Source organism: Bos mutus, chromosome 2, assembly GCF_027580195.1.
Source record: "Bos mutus isolate GX-2022 chromosome 2, NWIPB_WYAK_1.1, whole genome shotgun sequence".
In the NCBI taxonomy this organism is placed as follows: domain Eukaryota; kingdom Metazoa; phylum Chordata; class Mammalia; order Artiodactyla; family Bovidae; genus Bos; species Bos mutus.
In genome coordinates this window covers 99,425,560-99,445,548 of record NC_091618.1, presented here as the reverse complement: position 1 = coordinate 99,445,548, position 19,989 = coordinate 99,425,560, and the positions used below count along the sequence as shown (strand labels likewise).

At 42.6% G+C, this 19,989-nt stretch overlaps 1 protein-coding gene across 3 annotated transcripts in view; it reads left to right on the top strand.

Annotated features, from left to right (window-relative positions):
- The first annotated feature begins 2,018 nt into the window (after positions 1 to 2,018).
- LY75 (lymphocyte antigen 75) overlaps positions 2,019 to 19,989 on the top strand; it is a 124,797-nt gene continuing 106,826 nt past the window's right edge. Inside the window, exons 1-4 of one of the 3 annotated variants that reach the window (XM_070357429.1) lie at positions 2,019 to 2,213; positions 7,197 to 7,568; positions 12,394 to 12,564; positions 15,923 to 16,087. In XM_070357429.1, coding sequence (XP_070213530.1) covers positions 2,120 to 2,213; positions 7,197 to 7,568; positions 12,394 to 12,564; positions 15,923 to 16,087 — 802 coding nt within the window. In that variant the 5' untranslated portion in view covers positions 2,019 to 2,119. The remainder of the gene's footprint in view (positions 2,214 to 7,196; positions 7,569 to 12,393; positions 12,565 to 15,922; positions 16,088 to 19,989) is intronic. The other 2 variants (XM_070357426.1, XM_014478675.2) reach the window with 2 other exon arrangements.

The following is a 19,989-nucleotide window of genomic DNA, read 5'->3' as shown; positions in this document are numbered from 1 at the left end:
TCCTCCCACCAGCTGTGCCTGGTCAAGTGCCTACCTATTACCCATGGCTTTCCTGGTAGCTCAGATGCTAAAGAATCTGCCTGCAATGCAGGAAACCCCGCTTCGAACCCTGAATTGGGAAGATCCCCTGGAAAAGGAAATGGCAACCCACTCCAGTATTCTTGCCTGGGAAATCCCATGAACAGAGGAGCCTAGCAGGCTACATTCCATAGGGTTGCAAAGAGTTGGGAATGACTTAGAGACAAAACAACAACAAGGCCCAGCTGAGGTGTTGCCTTTGTGGCATCTCCCTATTCATTCTGCCCTGAGTTAACTGTGCGTGCCTCCGTCTCCCCCAATACTCACTAAGCTGGAGCAGGTAGGGTGTCCTCCTTTGACCTCATGCTGGGATGGGCCCAGTTTCCTGTACTGACAGGTGCTCAGTATACACACTGAACCCAAAGGCAACTGCCTGGGGAGAGAACAGGGCCAAGGGAGAGTTGGGAGCCATCAGCCAAGCCTTAGTGGTTGGAATCAGAAAAGGTAACTTCCTGTTCACTTACTCCTGGAAGAATTCACCCTGCCGGGAGGGCAGAAGGTCATCCCAGGCACACACCATGCACTTAGTAAATATAGGTTTAAAAATATAGGACATTCATATCCAGGTAACTCAGATCACCTATCTATGATACCTATTTATAATGAGAGCTTGGGGCTTCCCAGGTGGCACTAGTGGTAAAGCACCCGCCTGCCAATGGAGGAGACTTAAGAGACTAAGGTTTGATCCCTGCGTTGGAAGATTCCACGGAGGAGGCATGGCAACCCACTCCAGTAAGTATTCTTGTCTGGAGAATCCCCATGGGCAAAGGGTCTGGCGGGCTACAGCCCATGGGATCTCAAAGGGTCCGATACTACTGAAGCGACTTAGCACGCAGGCAACTCAGATCACCCTATTTATAATGATATCAGTTCTCACAAGCTGAGGATAAAGTCTACTCTCACAATGACCAGTTTTGGATGCGGACTTCCACACTTCTGCTGCTGCTGCTGCTAAGTCGCTTCAGTCGTGTCCGATTCTGTGCGACCCCATAGAGGGCAGCCCACCAGGCTCCCCGGTCCCTGGGATTCTCCAGGCAAGAACACTGGAGTGGCTTGCCATTTCCTTCTCCAATGGATGAAAGTGAAAAGTGAAAGTGGATTATAATTGTTGTTTAATTATTAAGAAAAGAGCTTACTTGTAAAGGCCAAACAGTTATACAACTTAGTCATCCTTGCAAGTCTTATAGTGAAAGCGAAGTCGCTCAGTTGTGTCCGACTCTTTGCGATCCGTGGACTGTAGCCCACCAAGCTCCTCCGTCCATGGGATTCTCCAGGCAAGAATACTGGAGTGGGTTGCCATTTCCTTCTCCAGGAGATGTTCCCGACCCAGGGATCGAACCCAGGTCTCCCACATTGCAGGCAAACGCTTTAACCTCTGCGCCACCAGGGAAGTCTTATAGGGTCACTCAAATAGCTCTTGTTTTTAATACTTTAACAAGTGCGGGTGAAACCTCATTGAGCCATCACCTCACCTTCGTTTGGACTATCAAATACTCAGGACGGTGCCAAGGACGACTGAATTCTTTGGCTCGACCAGAGTCGCAACAGGATGGGTGCACATTTCGCTCTTTCGGGTACGAGGGGATGCGGGTGCCTTTCCAGGCCAGCTGCGTGAAAGGAAGAAGCCGTGCCTGACCGAGGTGCGTTAGGCAGACCACCCACCAGGGCGGTGCCAAGTCCCAGCCAGTGCCGCATCTCCTCAACTTTACTGAAGACGCGGCGGGGCTTCCTTCTGGCCCGCTAATCTGCGCGGTGCTCTGCTCTCCAGCCTAGGCGGGCAGCCCAACGCAGGTGCGCAGCGCTCTTTACGCGCTGTCTTCCCGCCCGGTATCCGGCCCGCCACCTCCGGGCCCCGCCCGCACCGCCCTGGGACCCACGACGGGCTGATGCGATTGGCCGAGGGCGGCGGGGGCGGGCCCGGGGCGCCCCGGGAGGCTGGGGGTTGGGGGCAAAGGCGGTGGAGGGGCTGACCTGGCGCACCCGGAGGGCTGGGTGCCGCGTGCCCCCGAAGACCCGACTGAAGCGCCGAGGCCGGCTCAGGATGAGGACGCGCTGGGCAACCCCTCGCCGTGCGGCAGAGCTGCTCATGCTGCTCCTCCCGGGCTTCGGGCTGGTGGAGCCCTCTGGCCACTCAGGTAACCGCGGGCGCGTCCGCCGGCCGGCTGGCCGGCTAGGGACCTCGACGCCGCCCGGTCGGCCGACTGTTCTTGATTCGGGTTCGGGCTGCGTGCCGGGGTCCTGTCACCTCTGCTGGACAAGTGAGCGGAAGGGAGGTGCGGGGAGAAGGCGCTCCGTTACCTTCCGGAGTCCTGGAGGAGCACGGAGTGGGACGAGGAGGCGCAGGGCTTTTCTCGTGCGGAGGGCCTGGAGTCCACCGTAGGGGAGGCACCCGGAGTGTCTTTTCTGAACGAGTCTCCCGCGCCTTCCTCGTCCTTTCGTCTGAAATCTTGCTTCGCTAGGGTTTAGGGCTTCTCAACAGCCCCCTCACCCACCCACCCACCTCACGCCGCATCCCGCCGTCTCGGCCCTCCTTCGCCCCTTGGTCACCTTGGCCACTCAGTGTCAAGAGGAGCTTTCCACCCACAGCGCCAGAATGAAACAGCGATTCTCTGACTTCAATCTGTTCCTGGTGCCCGTCAAAAGCCCTGTCTTCTACAATGACTATGGCCAAGACTCTGATATGATGCCCTCCCCCAATGCCTCGAGCAGCGACTCTTTCTTCTAATTGGCTTATCTGGCTCCAAACGTTTACCCCAACCCCCACCCCCAGAGGTCGAAGTTCCCGCAGTGGAGCCCAGGTTGCTTGCCCAGAGACCTCTTGCCTCTCTCTCACTTGAGAAGCAGGACGAGGAGCAGACACCCTTCGCTGATGCTCTGAGTAGTGCCTGCCCCACCCCCACCCCTTGGCAGCACCCGGAGTTTGCTTTTAATCTCTTTCTGCCTTGGCAAACGTGTACTGAGGACTTTGTTTCTTAGTCTGGCTGCTTCACAGACAATTAGTGAGCTGTCCCCACCTACCACTTCTGTCAACATGTCAGAATGAGGAAGTAAAAGATGGTCAAGGGAGTTTTTGAAAAACTGCGGTTTGCTTATGGTATTTACTTTCTTTGCAGTTAAACTGAGTTACTGTCTGATTGTTGAGATCATGAGTAGCATCATCTTATGTCAAGAACTTTATCGCTGACCTTGTTTTGATTCACCCTTCTGCATTCTTCTTTGATCCCCCCATATTGGAAACTCCCAAAAGGCCCTTATTGCTGTGAGAATTCTGTTCTGCCTGCCCCGATAATCCAGGGAGAAAATTATCATGGCAGCAGCTAACTGTGATGGAAACACACTAGCCTTTCAATCACTAAACTTGGCTTCCATGTGCATTTGCTTTATTTTATCTCTTTTGTCTCCCCCATAGAACTCAAGATTTTCTTAATTTCTGCAATCTCTGCAATTCCTGGCCTCTCTCATCAACCAAGAGCAAAGAGCTCGAACTTAATGCCATTCTTCTTGCAGGAGGTCCTCAAAGGTGTTTGTTTTCCTGCATCCTTCCCCACCTTGAGCACCTGCTCTGGTCAGACTTGTGGCCCTATTGAGGGAAGCGCTGGAATTTTGAAATCTCAGCCATTTGGGTAGCTTGTTTGGCACTGTGTCAGCTTCATGATGCTGGTGATGGTGTGTGCTTCATCACATGTGTGCAGCTAGGTTTGTGCAGGCTGTCTCCAATACTCAGATGCAGGGGAAGTACTTCTGTGTCCTTGGGAGGATGCCAATTGCTTAGTTAGCTTTTTTGCCTCCTTGGAGGGCTAGCAGCTTGAAGTACATTAATTCTTCAGAGACTCCTGAGGTTTTCATCAGCCCACACCACCCAATCTGAACTCCATGACTTTCTGACTCCTAGTACATTGCTCTGGACCCAACCATCACTTTAGGACTGTTTTTGAACTGGCAAATCCAGACTTCTGGGTCTCTCCTAGTGTACACTCTGCACATATAGTAGCAGCTCCACAAAATGCTTAACAGTGTGGGCTCAGGAAGTTCCCGTGAAACTAAAAAAGTTGCAATCTTCATCCGTCTTGCCTTCCAAAACCATCTCCTCTCCATATGTCTGTGGGTTACAAAATGTTGAGGCCCAGTTTTTCTTTGGAATGTGCAAAGCTCTTTGGTTTGGGTCTTGTAACACAGGAGTTACTTAACAATCAGACAATAAGAAAGAGCTTTCCTGTGATGGTCTAAAAATTCATTTTCAATTTATGATAATGCTACATAGCTATTTCCTCTTAAACATCAGTAGAATGTTTATATAAAATGAAACATTTAAAAAAGTGCTCTAGGGATGGTGAGGTGATGAGTCTTCTTTTCATCAACCTCTGTCTTTTAGACTTGTCTCAATGTTGTATTTGTAGGTAAATATTAAAATTCCCTTTAGGGCCAGTATAAAGTGAATAAGATGCAATATATGGCTATCAGTAAAGAATCTGTTTTATAAATTGCTCTGTAATCACCATTTCAAAGTATAATACATTTCTGATGTATTTCATAGACCCTTATTTAACAAATTTTTAAAATTATTTTCACATTTTTCAGACCTCCCCTACCCCAACCTACTTTCCCAATAGGGTCACAAGACTGGAGCAGAGTGAACAGCTTCTTTGTAAGGGTAAAGAAAGATATGAGGAACTATCATGAGACTACAAGACTCTCCCTAGGTTATATATTATGTATGAATGCTTGTACATTATATATGAAGACTAATGACAAGTTTCCTTAAATCATATCAATAATTAATGTATTAGCTAAGTGATCACTATTGGTGTCAAGCATTGATATTACATACTTGTAATATGTAATATTATGTAATATTCTAAATCTAGATTTAGAATGAGACAAGTATCTACAATCATAGATGTTAGAAGCTTGGAAACTCCTTTTCAACATAGCTACTCCACACCTCTCCTATAGTCTTTCAGAATTTCTACAACCTTGTTAAGTCCATGGGTGTCCTAGAAGTTAAACGTATATTAAATGAAAGTGAAAGCATTAGTCACTCAGTCATGTCTGACTCATGGAACCCTCTCCTGTAGTCCATGGAATTCTCCAGGCACGAATACTGGAGTGGGGAGCCATTCCCTTCTCCAGGGAATCTTCCCTACCCAGGGATTGAACCTGGATCTCCTACATTGCAGGTGGATTCTTTACTGTTTGAGTTACCAGGGAAGCAAATGGGAAAGGGTAAATTTTTGTTCTCTTCCAGAGTACTTATAAGGCAGCACTGTCACCTAAGTGCACATGCCCAATACAGATGGAATTCAAATGACCTAAAATGCTACTGGCATGATGTAATAAAGTTGTGGACATCTGTTCAGGAACAATATGCAGTGAACTTAGCAGAGCCCTGTAAAGCCTGCAAGGCTAGGAAAACTGAATTAGTGGAAGCATAGAGTGTTAGCACTGGAAGTAACGTAGATTTTTATACTCTACTGCTTTCATCTCACATTTGGAGATGAGAAGACCCTGAGGAGATTAACTGAATTCCCCAAGGTGTCCCAGCTAACCAGAAACAGAGGTAGATCTTCAGTCTAGGACCCCTAACTCCTTATTCTACTGCTCTCGCCACTGTTCTAAGCGCTGTAGCTAATCCATTAGATTCTGCAAAGGCAACTTGGAAAATCTTGGGTCAAAGAGCACAGAGCAAAGTGTCCAGGAAGGAGAGCAGGGAGATTACAGAGCAGGAGAGGGGAAGATCCAGCAGGGGTGCACTGCCCACTCTCCCGCAGAAGCCGACTCCTTTTTCTGCTAAGTACCTAATACTTTGGAGCACAAGAGAGGTGAGAGGGAAGAGGTTGGCAAAGAGTTATATCATAGTCTGATAATCTTCTGAGATAATATGTTTTCCTTTTTTTTTTTTTTGGCTAACTGTCTGCCCAAATTGTGTTCATAAGGTAGGGAACAGCAGAGTGATGTCAAAGAAGAATGAGGGATGGAAGCTGCTATTCAAACAGATCTAACTGCAACCCTAGGCAGTATTTTAAAATAGCAACTTGAAAGTGGAAATAGCTTAAGGTTTTAAACGATTTTGTTCTTGCTGTTCCTGTTATTTCTCTTGGTGCTGCTACTGCTATTTAAAACAAGCAAAAATTCTGTCCAGAGTTCAAACTGGAATTGAACTTAATCATATAGGTGTTATTTGCATAGTGAAATTTCCCCTCCAGTCCTTAGTATAAGAATTTTTAACTCTGCAAGCCTATGAAGTATTATTAGAAAAGGTGTTTAGTGTCAGTAAAACCACTGAATGTGACGTTGGCATCAAAATGAAAGTACCTTTTGGGAACTAAAATTTTACAGCTCCTTCTCCAGAACCCTTGGGTTCATTGACAAAGATTGCTTACATTTGTCTAAACTGCTTCAGGTCATCAACATGTTCTGTGCTATCGCTTCACAAAATGTTCCTTTGTAAAAGCGCTGACCAAATTGTACTATTGTAATTTGCTATAACAGATGTGAATCTTGCTCTACAGACTCAGTCCTGTGGCCACTGCTGAGTTTTCCAAATTTAATCAGACACATTAATGTCATGTAATAATTACCTTGCTGAAGTAGCCGAAGTGCAAGCAGGACAGAATTGTGTCCTGAAAAAGCTCAGGATATTTTTCATTGTCTACAGGCCACTTATCTAAAGAAGCTCTAAGGAGCTTCTTCATCTCATTAAATAAGGAGGAGGTCTCACTGAATGACAATAACAAATATGTATACTATTCTAAGTGTTTTACATGTATGAGCTCCTTTTATCCTTACATCCACCCTGTGAAGTACTGTTTTACAAAGGAGAAAGCTGATGCACAGCAGGTAAATGACACCCTGATCACACGGTCAATAATAGCAGAGCAAACTATTAATATAAAGCCAAGCAAACTGGCCCCAGAGCCCACGCTCTTAATCCTACACTGAACTGCCTCTCTGGCCACCACTGTCCTCCAACCTTGTGTAGAACGTTACAGTTTATACAGCTGGGAGGATGTTAACAGTCTGGGGGTGCTCAGACTCACTCTCCTTAGCAAGCAGGGCCAAGGCACATCGGCCACATAATTCAGAATCCTGAAATGTCTTTTCTGCCTGTCTTGTCTCAGGTAATGATCCATTCACCATCGTCAATGAAAACACAGGCAAGTGCATCACGCCGCTGAACGACTGGATAGTGGTAAAGGACTGCGACGAAACCAAGGACATGTTGTGGAAGTGGGTGTCCCAGCATCGGCTCTTTCATTTGCAGTCCCAGAAGTGTCTTGGCCTAGATATTACCAAACCCACAGATTCCTTGAGAATGTTCAGCTGCGACTCCAATGCCATGCTGTGGTGGAAATGTGAGCATCACTCTCTCTACGGGGCTGCCCAGTACCAGTTGGCTCTGAGGGATGGACACGCCATAGCAAGTACAAATTCATCAGATGTCTGGAAGAAAGGAGGCTCAGAGGAAAACTTGTGTGCCCAGCCTTACCGTGGTGAGTACTGGAGAGGGACTCTGACTTATTTGCTGCTGTATTTGGTGCAAGTGGCCTTGAACGTGTACCTCTGATCATACTTAGAGTCATACACTGGTGAGTCAAGTGAACTGGCCTCTAGTTCCAGGCACTGAGTAGTAACGTTGAGCTGCTTCTATGAGGTCAGTGCTATTTGCCGACTTTCACAGGGAAGGGTAGGAGAAGTTAGGTGCCTTGTCAGAGGTCTCACAGCCATTCTGTGGCACCTGGGGGTTTGAAATCTCTCTGATGCCTGAGCATATGTACTTTCCATGATTACATCCTGAATTCCAGAGAAAAGAAAATGTTAGAGTAACTGGAAGTCCCCTACACAGGATAAAAGTCAAATAACCTAATAAGGTTGACTCCATTCTAAGTTAAAAAACAAGAAGAAAGAGGGAAAAAAAAAAAAGGAAATGAATTTTTTTCTTGTCTGCAGATTTGGATGTAATGGAAAACTTTAAGAGTATTATGTGGCTTTATTTTTTTATTTTGGCATGGCTATCACACTGTATTTATGATTCAGTATTATAAGAGTAGACTTTTTCCTCAGTTGCCTCCAAAATAAGTATATGAATACAAATCTTCCTCTACTTACAATGTTGTTTTGTCTCAATAAACCCATCATAAATTGAAAATATCATAAGTTGAAAATGCATTTAATACACTTGTAACGAATATCATAACTTAGCCTGGCCTGCCTTAAATGTGCTCAGAATGCTTACATTAGCCTACAGTTGGGAAAAGCCACCTAAAACAAAGCCTGGCCTATTTTATAGTCACATGTTGAATACCTCTTGTAGTTTATTGAATACGGTACTGAAAGTGAAAAACAGAATGGTTGTGTGTCAGTTGTTTACCCTCGTGACTGTGTGGCTGACTGGGAGCTGTGGCTGCTGCTGCCCAGCATCAGAGAGAGGACTGTACCATGTATTGCTAGCCCAGGAAAAGATCAAAATTCAAAGTACAGTTTCACTGACTAGGTATCACTTTCATACCATCACAAAGTCAAAAAGTTGTATGTCATACCATCGTATGTCTGGAACTGCCTGCTTTGCCTTTGGGGGCACTGATCATGAACTTTGAGTCTAGAGACTTGGTTATAATGAATTTTTGAGTTTAAAAGGAAGTAGATTTATCTTTTAAACCTCCAAATGTAAATTAGCTCTCAGGCAAGCAAATCTTTCCCCATTATGTTGCTCTAAATTATATCAAATGTTGAATGTGTGGGTATCTATATACATTTGTATATGTTTCATTATATTATCTTTGTCTTACTTGTTATCTCATGTGTACTCTTCTTTGTAAATTTACATAGCTTTACAGAGATTTTTTCCTCTTCTTTTAAGCTAAATTTGGCCTCCCATCTTTTTTGTACCTGAACAGGTTTTTCTCCTGGAGAAACCACCTCTTTCCATTTCCTAGTGAGGGTGCAGCAGCTTCCGAGATGTCAGGTTCTGCTGTTATGGGAAGTGTCAGAGAATCAGAGATGGGGTTTTCCTTTTCTTCAGTCCTCAACCCTTGAGTAGTTGAAAAGTCTGCTTCTGCTAGCCACCTTCCTCCTAACCTTAAAAAGCAATTGCTTTTTGGATACCACTTTAAAAATGTCAAGCTTAAATTTTGTGCTATAAAGCCTTTCTCTCACTTGGCAGCCAAGAGAAAACATGGAACCATGCGAATTGCCTTTTGAACTGGATTTAACTTGTTTCATTATATTTGTTCAAAGATCGGAAACAATTTTCTTGGCTGGGCTCCTTCTGTCTTCTGCTCCTAACTGAGGGACATAGTTGTAATTATAAATTCCCTCAGTCTCCCAAATGCCTTTATTTCAATATAACTAGTTTCCTTTATAATCCTATGTGTTTTATTTTACACATTTATGTTTTTCTGAGAAGGGGCTCACACGTTTCACACGGCTGCCGAAGTTATCAGTGGCACAAAAAAGGTTAAAAACCCACCTAGGGCATCACCCCAGAGAAAGCTGAACAGTGCTCACCAGCAAGAGCCCACAGGCTGTATTTGACCTTACCAAATACAGTATTTTAAACACTAAATATCCAACTAACAAGCAAGACAAGATGCATGTAGTCCTGACTTATCAGCATATATCTTGAGTTTTCATTTGCACTGACACCAGGGCCAAACTTTCCTCTTCTCCATTCCTCTCCAGGTGACGGGTACCATCCAAGTTGCACGTCAGAAATCTACAAGTCACCCTAGAGTTCCTCTGCTCTTCTCTGCCACCATTCAAAAGTAGTCAGATATTAAGTCCTGGCAATTTTACTCTTTTAAAATTTTGTAGTCCCTTCTTGTTCTTGGGTTGGAGAGTGATGTCTTAAGTTAAAGACTTTCTCTAGATATGCTCTCTCAAACTTCTCATATTGGACCCCGCCCCCTCCTTATCTTATTGTACAGAATAAGAAAGATAAGATACCAGAGTCCAACAAAGTGATGTTCAAGGTAACCCAGCTTGTTACGGCAAAAACCAGGATGACATTCCTCAGATATAGCTTCTTTACTTTTCGCTTGGCTTCTGCTATGTAATTTTTTTTACTTCTAATATAAAAACATTTATCTGTCATTGTGTTCTGGGTTGCCTCTCTCCTCACCCCCATCCTGTGTGAGCCATGCTCCTCTCAGAAAAAATTTTCACTGTATAAATTTGATGAATTAATTGATCTTGACTGGCATCCACATATGCATTTATATCATTAAGATATCTTGGCCTCACACTAGCACCCCTCAAGTTTTGAATGTTTGGTGAATCACGCAGAGGAAGTAGACTTTCAGTGGTGGGTGGGGAACCTGTAAAAGTGTCTGAATTCTAAGCAACTTAGAAGTCTGCCAAGCTCTTTAAATATTGAAGCTGTTTTTTTCTTTTGCTACCAAAGAGGTTAATGTTAATTTTCTATGTAAGCATCTCATCTCATAGATGTGTGCTTATTGCAGAGTAAGATGTGGTTTTAAGGCTGCCAACATCAGAAATTCATACATTCAAAGGGTATCTTAGGAAAGCCTGTCTCTCTGGGGAGATCCTTGGGAGTTAAGGGGTCCAATAACATCAAAGAATGTGTAAGAATAAAAGTCTTAGTGAATAATTAGCATAATTTAGCTGCTGCTGTTGTGGTTGTTATATGCTTATCATTCTTCAAAATGTATTGTGAACAGGAGAGCTTTTTAATTGAAGCCCAGCTTTGAGCTATGACACTAACTTGAAGCCTGAGAAGGCAGCCATTGATATCACACGTTGTCCTTATATGTCAAGGACTCAAGGAGAGAGCCAGTTTCGATCCCTGTCACAGCTGAATGACTGAATGTTTCACTTAACGACTGCAAAAACGGGGATTTCACAGATAAGTGTAATACTTGCCCCACTGATCTTGTGGGCTTATGGGAAAGAGCAAGTGAAAGCATTTTTACAAGTCTTACTAAAAAAAAAAAACCCTCATGATTCTACAAATCATAGTCATTGTGCTCACGGACTCTCCTTTTAAGTGCTGTGATATAGGAAGAGAAATCAGTCATGTGCTATTGGGAGTTTTGTTATGGTTAAAAATAAAAGGTAGATAATAAGTAGAATCCTTATAAAATATAAGGTCAAATTGCTCTTTAACCAAAGTATACCATTCAAAACCATTTATATGTCAGAGGAAAACAAAACCAAAATCCTTAAAAGATTGTTTGCAAGTAAAAACATCTACATTATTTTCCTGTACTGCTGAATACATTCTAAACTGTTAAGCCTCACATTTCAGCTAAACAAGCAATTGAGAATAATAAGGAATGTGGAATCAAATTCTATCTTAAACACCTTTTTAAGCAAATCTATGAGACATTTTGAGGGACCCAACTTGCATGGTAAATGATGATAAAATCTGATTATTATCCTCTACATATAATAGTCATTATTTGATCTGATAACAACCATGGTTTTAAACAAATTATGGAAAAGGGGACCGAAATAGTTATAGGGTTAGCTGTTCTATAAGACACCTCTCTAAAGGAACTGTTACCAACATAAGTATTTAGCACTTCTTCTGGCATTTCCATGTATATTTGAGGTTGGAATTGTTCTTCAGTTTCTCTCCATGTACCAGGGAAAATTTGTTGACAGGAAAGGCTAGTTCTGCTACCTTGCTGGCCACCAGCTGGTTCCGTGACTGCCCTGCTGACTCTGGTTCTTCTTTCATAACCTGAATTACCACGTCCTATCCCTCTCCAAGAGACTGCTGAGAAACTCAGCAGCCTTTTCTCCTACTTCCTCAAAACTCTCAGCTTTGATTCTACCACCAGTCTGTAACAGTGGAGCTATTTGTGCATCTCTCTAACTCCACAGTTGGTTTCAAAGCCCACACCCAGCCTCAGTGATTCCAAAATATTTTGCTGGCCTCACTCTTACTAAAGAAAATAGAATTTAGGTTTCCTCTCAAGCAGACACCCCTTTTGGTGACTTTCTCTGCCATCCAGAGGAGTCAGTTTATCCTTACATGATAAAGCCAGGATCTTTTAGCTCCTCATCACATCACAATAAATGAAGCTTTACCTGATCATCTCACTGAATCTCATGAACAACGCTATGAGCTGATATCATTATTCCTAATTTTCAAATGCAGAAACGGAGACTGATAGAGGTTGGAGAGCTTGCCCACAGCCACACAGTTGGAATTGCCACATGGTGCAGCCCGCCTAGATACTGGGTTCTCATAAGTATGAAAACATCTTTCAAAACGGTTTTAGAAGGTAGTTAGCTAAAGCTGAGTATCTAGTTTTTAACTCTTCTTTCCTCTACTTTCTCCCCAACCCACAGAGATCTATACTAGAGATGGGAACTCTTTTGGGAGACCTTGTGAATTTCCCTTCTTAGTTAATGGGACCTGGCATCATGAGTGCATTTTTGATGGAGATCGCAGTGGGCCATGGTGTGCAACCACCTTAAATTACGAATATGATCAGCAGTGGGGCATCTGCTTACAACCAGGTATGTATGGGCTGGTGAACTTTGTAGGTGGAAAGAAAAGGATACTGTTCCTATGTGGCAAAGGGGAAAGGGAAGAGTCCCATGATTACTCAAAAATGACAGCAACAGATATCCTAGAGAAGGAGTGTATATTTGAGGGAAGACAGGGAAGTCGTGTGTAGCTAAGAACTTACTTTTAGAAGTGAGCCAGGAAGAGAACCAAGACAGGATGCTGTCACTGAAGGCAGATGATGAGGAAGTCTGCTGTACCACAGATACTTCAGGAAGAGGACCAGGCTACTTCCTGGCTATTGCCAGGAGCAGTCAGGAAAATTGCTAGTGGCCTTAATAGAACAGTTTCAAAATTAAGAACTATTTTTTAATGGCCAATAAGTTAAAAGCATCAACAGTAAATAGAAAGGAAAAAGCTCCAGTAATAGTAATGGTTATTACTTATAGCAGCAATAGTTATCTCTTGGCCCTGCCAAATATCAGGTGCTATTCTAAGTACTCAACCTTTATTAACTCATTTACTCTATACACAGTTTTGTAAGGTAGGTTCTATTATTTATCCTCATTTTGTTGTTGTTTAGTTGCTAAGTCCTGTCAGACTCTTTTGTGACCCCATAGACTGTAGCCCTCCAGGCTCCTCTGTTCATGGGATTTCCCAGGAAAGAATACTGGAGTAGGTTGCTTTTCCTTCTCCAGTTGATATTCCTGACCCAGGGGTGGAACTTGGCTCTCCTGCATTGGCAGGTGGATTCTTTACCACCAAGACATCTGGGAAGCCCATGTACCCATATTACAGATGAGCAAAGCGAGGCACTGGAGAGTTAAATCAATTGCCTAAGGTTACATAGATAATAAATTTCAGAGCTAGGATTCAGATTCAGCTCTGGAGCCCTTGCCTCAAACAACTACATTATCCTGCCTTATTCAGTAGCGAGTCTGATGAAATTAGTAATGCTGATCTCTCTTTAAGAGAAGCTGAGCTTCAAAATGTAGAGTCCTAAGCAACTTGAAGAGATTATGTCAAGCCAATCATTCTCAAACTTCAGGTTGCAACAGAATTATTTGGAGAGTTTGTTACAATACAGATTTGTGGGGCCAACCTCCAGAAATTGTAATTTGGTAGATTTTGGATGGTATCCAAAACTTTGCAGTTTAGTGAGTTCCCAGATGATGCTGATGATGGTCTGGGGATCGCACTTTAAGAATTACTTTTCCAGGTAGAGGCAAAGGCTTTTCAACACTTAGAACTTATTGAAAGATAAAAAGCCAACATTTATTCCACCTGTAATTGATGACAAGCTGGGTTCGGTCAGCCAGGCACCAATTTTATTTCAGTCTTACTATAGTCTGGATCATGGGCTTCCCCAGTGGCTCAGTCTTACCATAGTCTGGATCATGGGCTCCCCATTGCAGCAGTAAAGAATCCGTCTGCAATGCAGGAGCCATAGGAGACACAGGTTCGATCCCTGGGTCAGAAAGATCCCTTAGAGGAGGGCACCCATTCCAGTATTCTTGTCTGGAGAATCTTGGACAGAGGGGCCTGGTGGTATACAGTTCTTAGGGTTGCAAAGAGTTGGATGTGACTGAAGCGACTTAGCCTAGCACAAAGTCTGGATCAGAAACTTTAGGGATTGTGGAGAGGCTTAGACGTTATTCAGAGCAAACCCTCATTTCTTAGGTGAGGAGCAGCAGACCTAGATTGATGAAATAGCCTGTCAGTGTCAGACTGTATTTGTGTGGAGCCTGGTAGATCTCCCAGGATTCTGACCTTCATTTCCCAGTGTGTTCCACCTTGTTCCACCTTGTTCATTCCCCATCCCATTCCACCTTGCTGCCTTGACTGACGTGTGTCTTGGTGCCTTTAGCCTACTTTGGAGGAAAGCAGGGGTTATCAGTGCATTCATGTGCCTCCCTTTCTACAGAAGTGAGATTGTGAGTTTTTTAAATCTGAGGACTGCTAAACCATAGAGATTGTATTTTACAGCAAATAATACATTACCGTCCTGCTGAAATCTTCCAGATTTACAAGTGTTTTGCCTTAGTGATAAAAAAAGAACCTTTAGGTAATGCACTTGCAAATCCACCTACTTTGTTTTTACCAAATGTCACAACCACCTCTGTTGTGGTTTAGGACATTCAGAAATGGCTGAAGAAGCAGTGTATGCCATTCGGAAAATCAACAACACCAGAGTTAGACAGCTGTACTCTGGTTATAGCTCTGCTGCTAATGTCCCTAGATCCTTGTTCCTATCTGTGAAATGAAGACATTACACAAAAGGATCTCTAAGGGCCCTTCCCGCTTGAGGGTCCATAGGTTATGGGAGACCCTTTGGAAGATCCCACATGAAGCCAGGGATACACTTAACGTAAGCTCTGTTGGTTTTTCCTTCTTGTTGGGAGCACATGGAGGCCCTGAGTATATTTTTGAACTAATTGTATCAAGACCTACATATCTGTCCTGGAAAGAGCTTGAAGGTTCTTCATCTGAAGTTATGCATGTTCTTGAGATATTTGTTGAAGAAAAACGATGTTCACAATGTACATGTATATTTATATATACATATATAGTCTTCCCAGGTGGCGCTAGTGGTAAGGAATCTGCCTGCCAATGCAGGAGACACGGGAGACATGGATTTGATCGCCGGGTTGGGACGATCCCCTGGAGGAGGAAGTGGCAACCTACTCCAGTATTCTTGCCTGGAAAATTACATGGGTAGAGGAGCCTGGTGGGCTACAGTCCATGGGGGTCACAAAGAGTCAGACATGACTGAGCACACACACACATGCACACATATGTACATACAGACATATAGTGCATATATAATGTTAGTTCTGTAAGATTAGTCATATATTACATCATCTTTTAAAATATAAGGAGAAACTAGACTGAGTTTCGCAAATAAGGTGTCACTGCGCGTTAAATCTTAGGCACTTAAGCATTGTCTAAACACACACACATGCAAACACGTTCAGTGGTTTCACTGCAGAACATGGGCAAACCCCTCTTTAGTCTGATACCATCTTCAAGTGAGCCGAGGGGTTGAACACAGGTAAATACTCCTGTTCTTAGGCAGAGGGTAGGCGTGGGCTAAAATGTGACATTATAACCAATGGGGTTATATAAAAGGAGAGTAGAAGCTAGAAGCAGCATGGAAGCTTTAACTAGTCTAAGTCATTTCCTGTCCTGTGAGTTTGGTTTTTTCATCTAACCAAAGAATCAAAATATTGTCTAGTACAACAATGACAGCCTCAATCTTAGCATATCTTAAGAGTATGCAAATTGGATGGCAGTATTTGTAAGTACTCTTAGTAACAGACAACATTATGCCCTTATTTTATGATCACTGACATATCTTTTTATCAACAGAAAGTGGCTGTGAAGATAATTGGGAAAAGAACGAGGAGATTGGAAGTTGCTACCAATTTAATATTCAGGCAACTCTTTCTTGGAAGGAAGCTTACGTTTCATGTCAGAATCAAGGAGCTGACTTACTGAGCATCAACAGTGCTGCTGAGTTAACTTATCTTAAAGGTAGGTTTAAAGAGAGGGGATATATGTATACCTATGGCTGATTCATGTTGAGCTTTGACAGAAAATAACAAAATTATATAAAGCTATTATCCTTCAATAAAAAAATTTTAAAAAAGTAGGTTTAAGTTGCTTGTGGTGGAGCAAATTGCTGAGATGGTAAAGGTGCTGTCTTCTATTTTCATGTCTAGGTATGTTGCTTTCTTCTATATTTCTCTGTCTTTTCCTGGGATTTAACACCAAAGCCCCCAAGTGAAAAAATACTGAATATAATCCTACTCAGTCCATTGAAAGTGCATCTCATGATAAAGACCAAGAGAGGTAAATATTCAGAAAACAAGGTGAGGTAGCAAGATTAAACTGCTAACTGAAGCCTAAATGAAAGGATCTGAAAAAAGGTGAACATTGAACACTTTGAACATTGAACAGTAGAGAATTTGAGGAGAGTGGAGAAGATTGTTGAGTTGAAGTAGATCACCTCAGTAAAAAACTTCACATTTACATCCGTGGATTCAACCAACTGTAGATTGTATAGCTCTGTAGTATGTATTTAGTGAAAAGAGTCGGCATGTAAGTGGACCAGCATGGTTCAAACTCATGTTTTTCAGGGGGCAACTATAAATTAATCATCATTACAATGCCATAAGACAAGTATTTTTATCCCCACTTACAGATTAGGAATCATTGTTTAGAAAGAATACACCCAACATCCCAGAGCTATGAAGTATCAGAATTGGAATTTGAATTTCAACATATGTATAACTCCAGAACCCTTACTTCTTTACTGTAGTACTTACTCCTCTTACATCCCTTTCTTTGTTTTCATCATTGAAAACCTACTGGACTTTTACATTCGCACCCACAATGTATGAGGCTTTCCTTTTCTCTACATCTTCTCCAACATTTTTTGATTCTTGCCCATTTGATAACAGGCATGAGGTGATATCTCATTGTAGTCTTGATTTGCACTTCCCTAATAACTAGTGATGTCAAATATCTTTAATATGTTTGTTGGCCGTCTGTCTATGTGTCTTCTTTGGAACAGTGTCAGTTCAGATCCTATGCCCATTTTTAAATTGGGTTGTTTGGTTTTTTGTTTTTGAAATGTATGAGTTCTTTGTATATTTTGAATATTAACCCCTTATAGGATAAATGATATGCAAATATCTTCTCACATTGGTAGGTTCTCTTGTTGTGTTGGTAGTTTCCTTTGCTGTGCAGAAGCCTTCTGGATTTATACAGGCGAGTTTGTTTACTTGTGCTTTTGCTTCTTTTGCCTAAGGAAATATATCCAGAAACATTCTAAGACTGATGTCAGAGAACATACTGCCTATGTTTTCTCCTAGGAGTTTTATGGTTTCAGGTCATAGATTCAGATTTTGAATCCATTTTGAGCTGATTTTTTAATATGGTACAAGACAGTGGTCTAGTTTCATTCTTTCGCACATGGTGGTGTCCAGTTTTCCCAATGCCATTTATTGAAAGGACTATCCTTTCTCCGTTGTATGTTCTTTGTTATAAATCAGTTGCCCATATATGCATGGCTATATTTCTGAGCTCTCAATTATGTTCTTTTGATCTGTGTGTCTGTTTTTCCTGCCAATACTATACTGTTTTAATTACTCTAGCTTTGTGATATAATTTGAAATCAGGGAGTGGTTACCTCCAGCTTTGTTTTTTTTCTGAGGATTGCTTTGGTTATTTGGGGTCTTTTGTTGTTCCATATGAATCTTGTTTGTATAAAATTTTGTTCTATTTCTATGAAAAACATCACGGAGAGACCTTGAGAGTGTTGTGTTGTGTGAAATTAGTCAGACATATAAAGACAAGTACTGTATGGCTTTACTCGTGTGACATATTTAAATAAACAAATACATAAACAGCAAAACAAAAACATAGATAGAGAACAGAATAATGGTTATAAGATGAGAAGCAGGAAGAGAAGTGGGTGAAATGGCTAAAAGTGGTGAAGTGGCTAAAAGAAGTCAACTATATAGGAACAGATGGAAACCAAAATTTGGTGGTGAGCACGCCACCAAATATAGAAGTTGAAATATAATGTTGCACACATGAAACTTAGTTATAAACCAGTGTAACCACAAAAAAAGTCTGCTGGTCTTCTGTCATGGTTTTTGGCTTAAACTTTATTCAGATCTCTTTCTTATTCTTTTAACGCTTTCTTGTGTTATTCAGAACTTGAATAATCAGATCTCTTGAATGGAAATCTGTCAAAGAAACATAATTTTGGCTACTGTTAGGCAATGGAATTCTATTCCAGACCCCGCTGAAAACTTACAAAAAATACTATTGAAAATTAAAAGTTTCAATAAATTTGTCTCCCAGAATACTGACATTTGGAAGCTAATGGCTTCTGTGAGGGAAAAAGTTGTCAAAGTGTGACTGTCAACACCAGTCCAAACAGTCTGATGATGCATTTGAAGGAATAAATGTTGCAGGATTTCTTTATGCATCAATTTTCTTTAATAACAAGTAATAGAGGATAATGAGTTATGGATTCAGTTGTCTGCTGTCCCTGGCCACACACTCCCCACAATTTTTTGCTTATCAGTAATGTCAGATGTGCAGTCCTTTCTAATTTTCCAAGCTTCTTTTTCACTGTGAGTGCTCAATATGCCTAATTATGATTGCTGATTTCCTAAGACCTAAGAAAGCTGTACTTTGACATCTGAAACTGAGAGTAACCAAATCTGAAGCATTTCTTGAAATTTCTGTTAATATTGTTTCCCTTCCCTGAAAACTAGCAGGTGTAAACAGTGGACTGGGAATAGTGAGGCCCACAAAAGGGCTTCCCAGGTGGTGCCAGTGGTAAAGAACCTGCCTGCCAATGCACGAGACACAAGAGATGTGGGTTTCATCCCTGGATTGGGAAGCTCCCCTGGAGAAGGGAATGGCAACCTGCTCCAGTATTCTTTCCTGGAAAATTCCATGGACAGAGGAGCCTGGCAGGCTATGGTCCATGGGGTCGCAGAGTCAGACATGACTGAGCGACTGAACATACAACACACACACAAAAGTGAGTCAGAAATTTGTGATCAAAGTGCTTGGTCTAGTCGGGGAAATAAGAGTTGTACAGACACAAACATAGTGGGGAATGTTATTCCCAAATGATCTCTGGGTTTGGTAGCTAGTGGTTGGATGGGACTAGGGAATTTGCTGACAGAAATAAAGTAGGATCATCCCTCTTGAAGATAAATCCCACACAGTCTAAAAGAGCATTCTTTCTTCTCTGTGCCTGCCCTGCACCTAATTAGTTTATTTTGATTTTGTTTTACTAATACAAGGGGCCTACCAGTGGGGGATTCAGTTTGCTCATATTCACTAGATTTTGTTTGGGAGTCGAATGTCCTGTGGCTCTGTCCTTCTCAGGGACCTCTAATCATAGATTGATCCCAGAGCTACAAAGGAGGACCTACAATCCCCAGAGCAGGAACAGCACATTTCTATTCTCCTCAATTTGTCTCTTTCCTGAGAGACTGCTCACTTTGAACTCCCTTGATAGTTGGCCCAAGGCTAGGACATGTCTAGGTCAGGGCCCCTGCTGGCTGTGGCCTTTCTGATGTTCCTCTCAGATGCATGACCATTATCAGGCCCTACAGTTTCTCACTGTGGGGAGAGGAATAGAAATATAGAGTCACGTCTGAAAAGGGGTATTGGGGATGGTCAAGAATACCTAGTTCAGTGGACTTGCCCATTGATTAGACATAGGGACTTAAGCTAGCAATCATCTTTTTGTTGATGGCAAAGACAGGCAGAGACAGAGTCTCAAATTAGTCCACACCCGCTTCCCTGGTGGCTCAGACAGTAAACAGTCTGCCTGCAGTGTGGGAGACCTGAGTTCAATCCCTGGGCCAGGAAGATCCCCTGGAGAAGGACATGGCAACCCA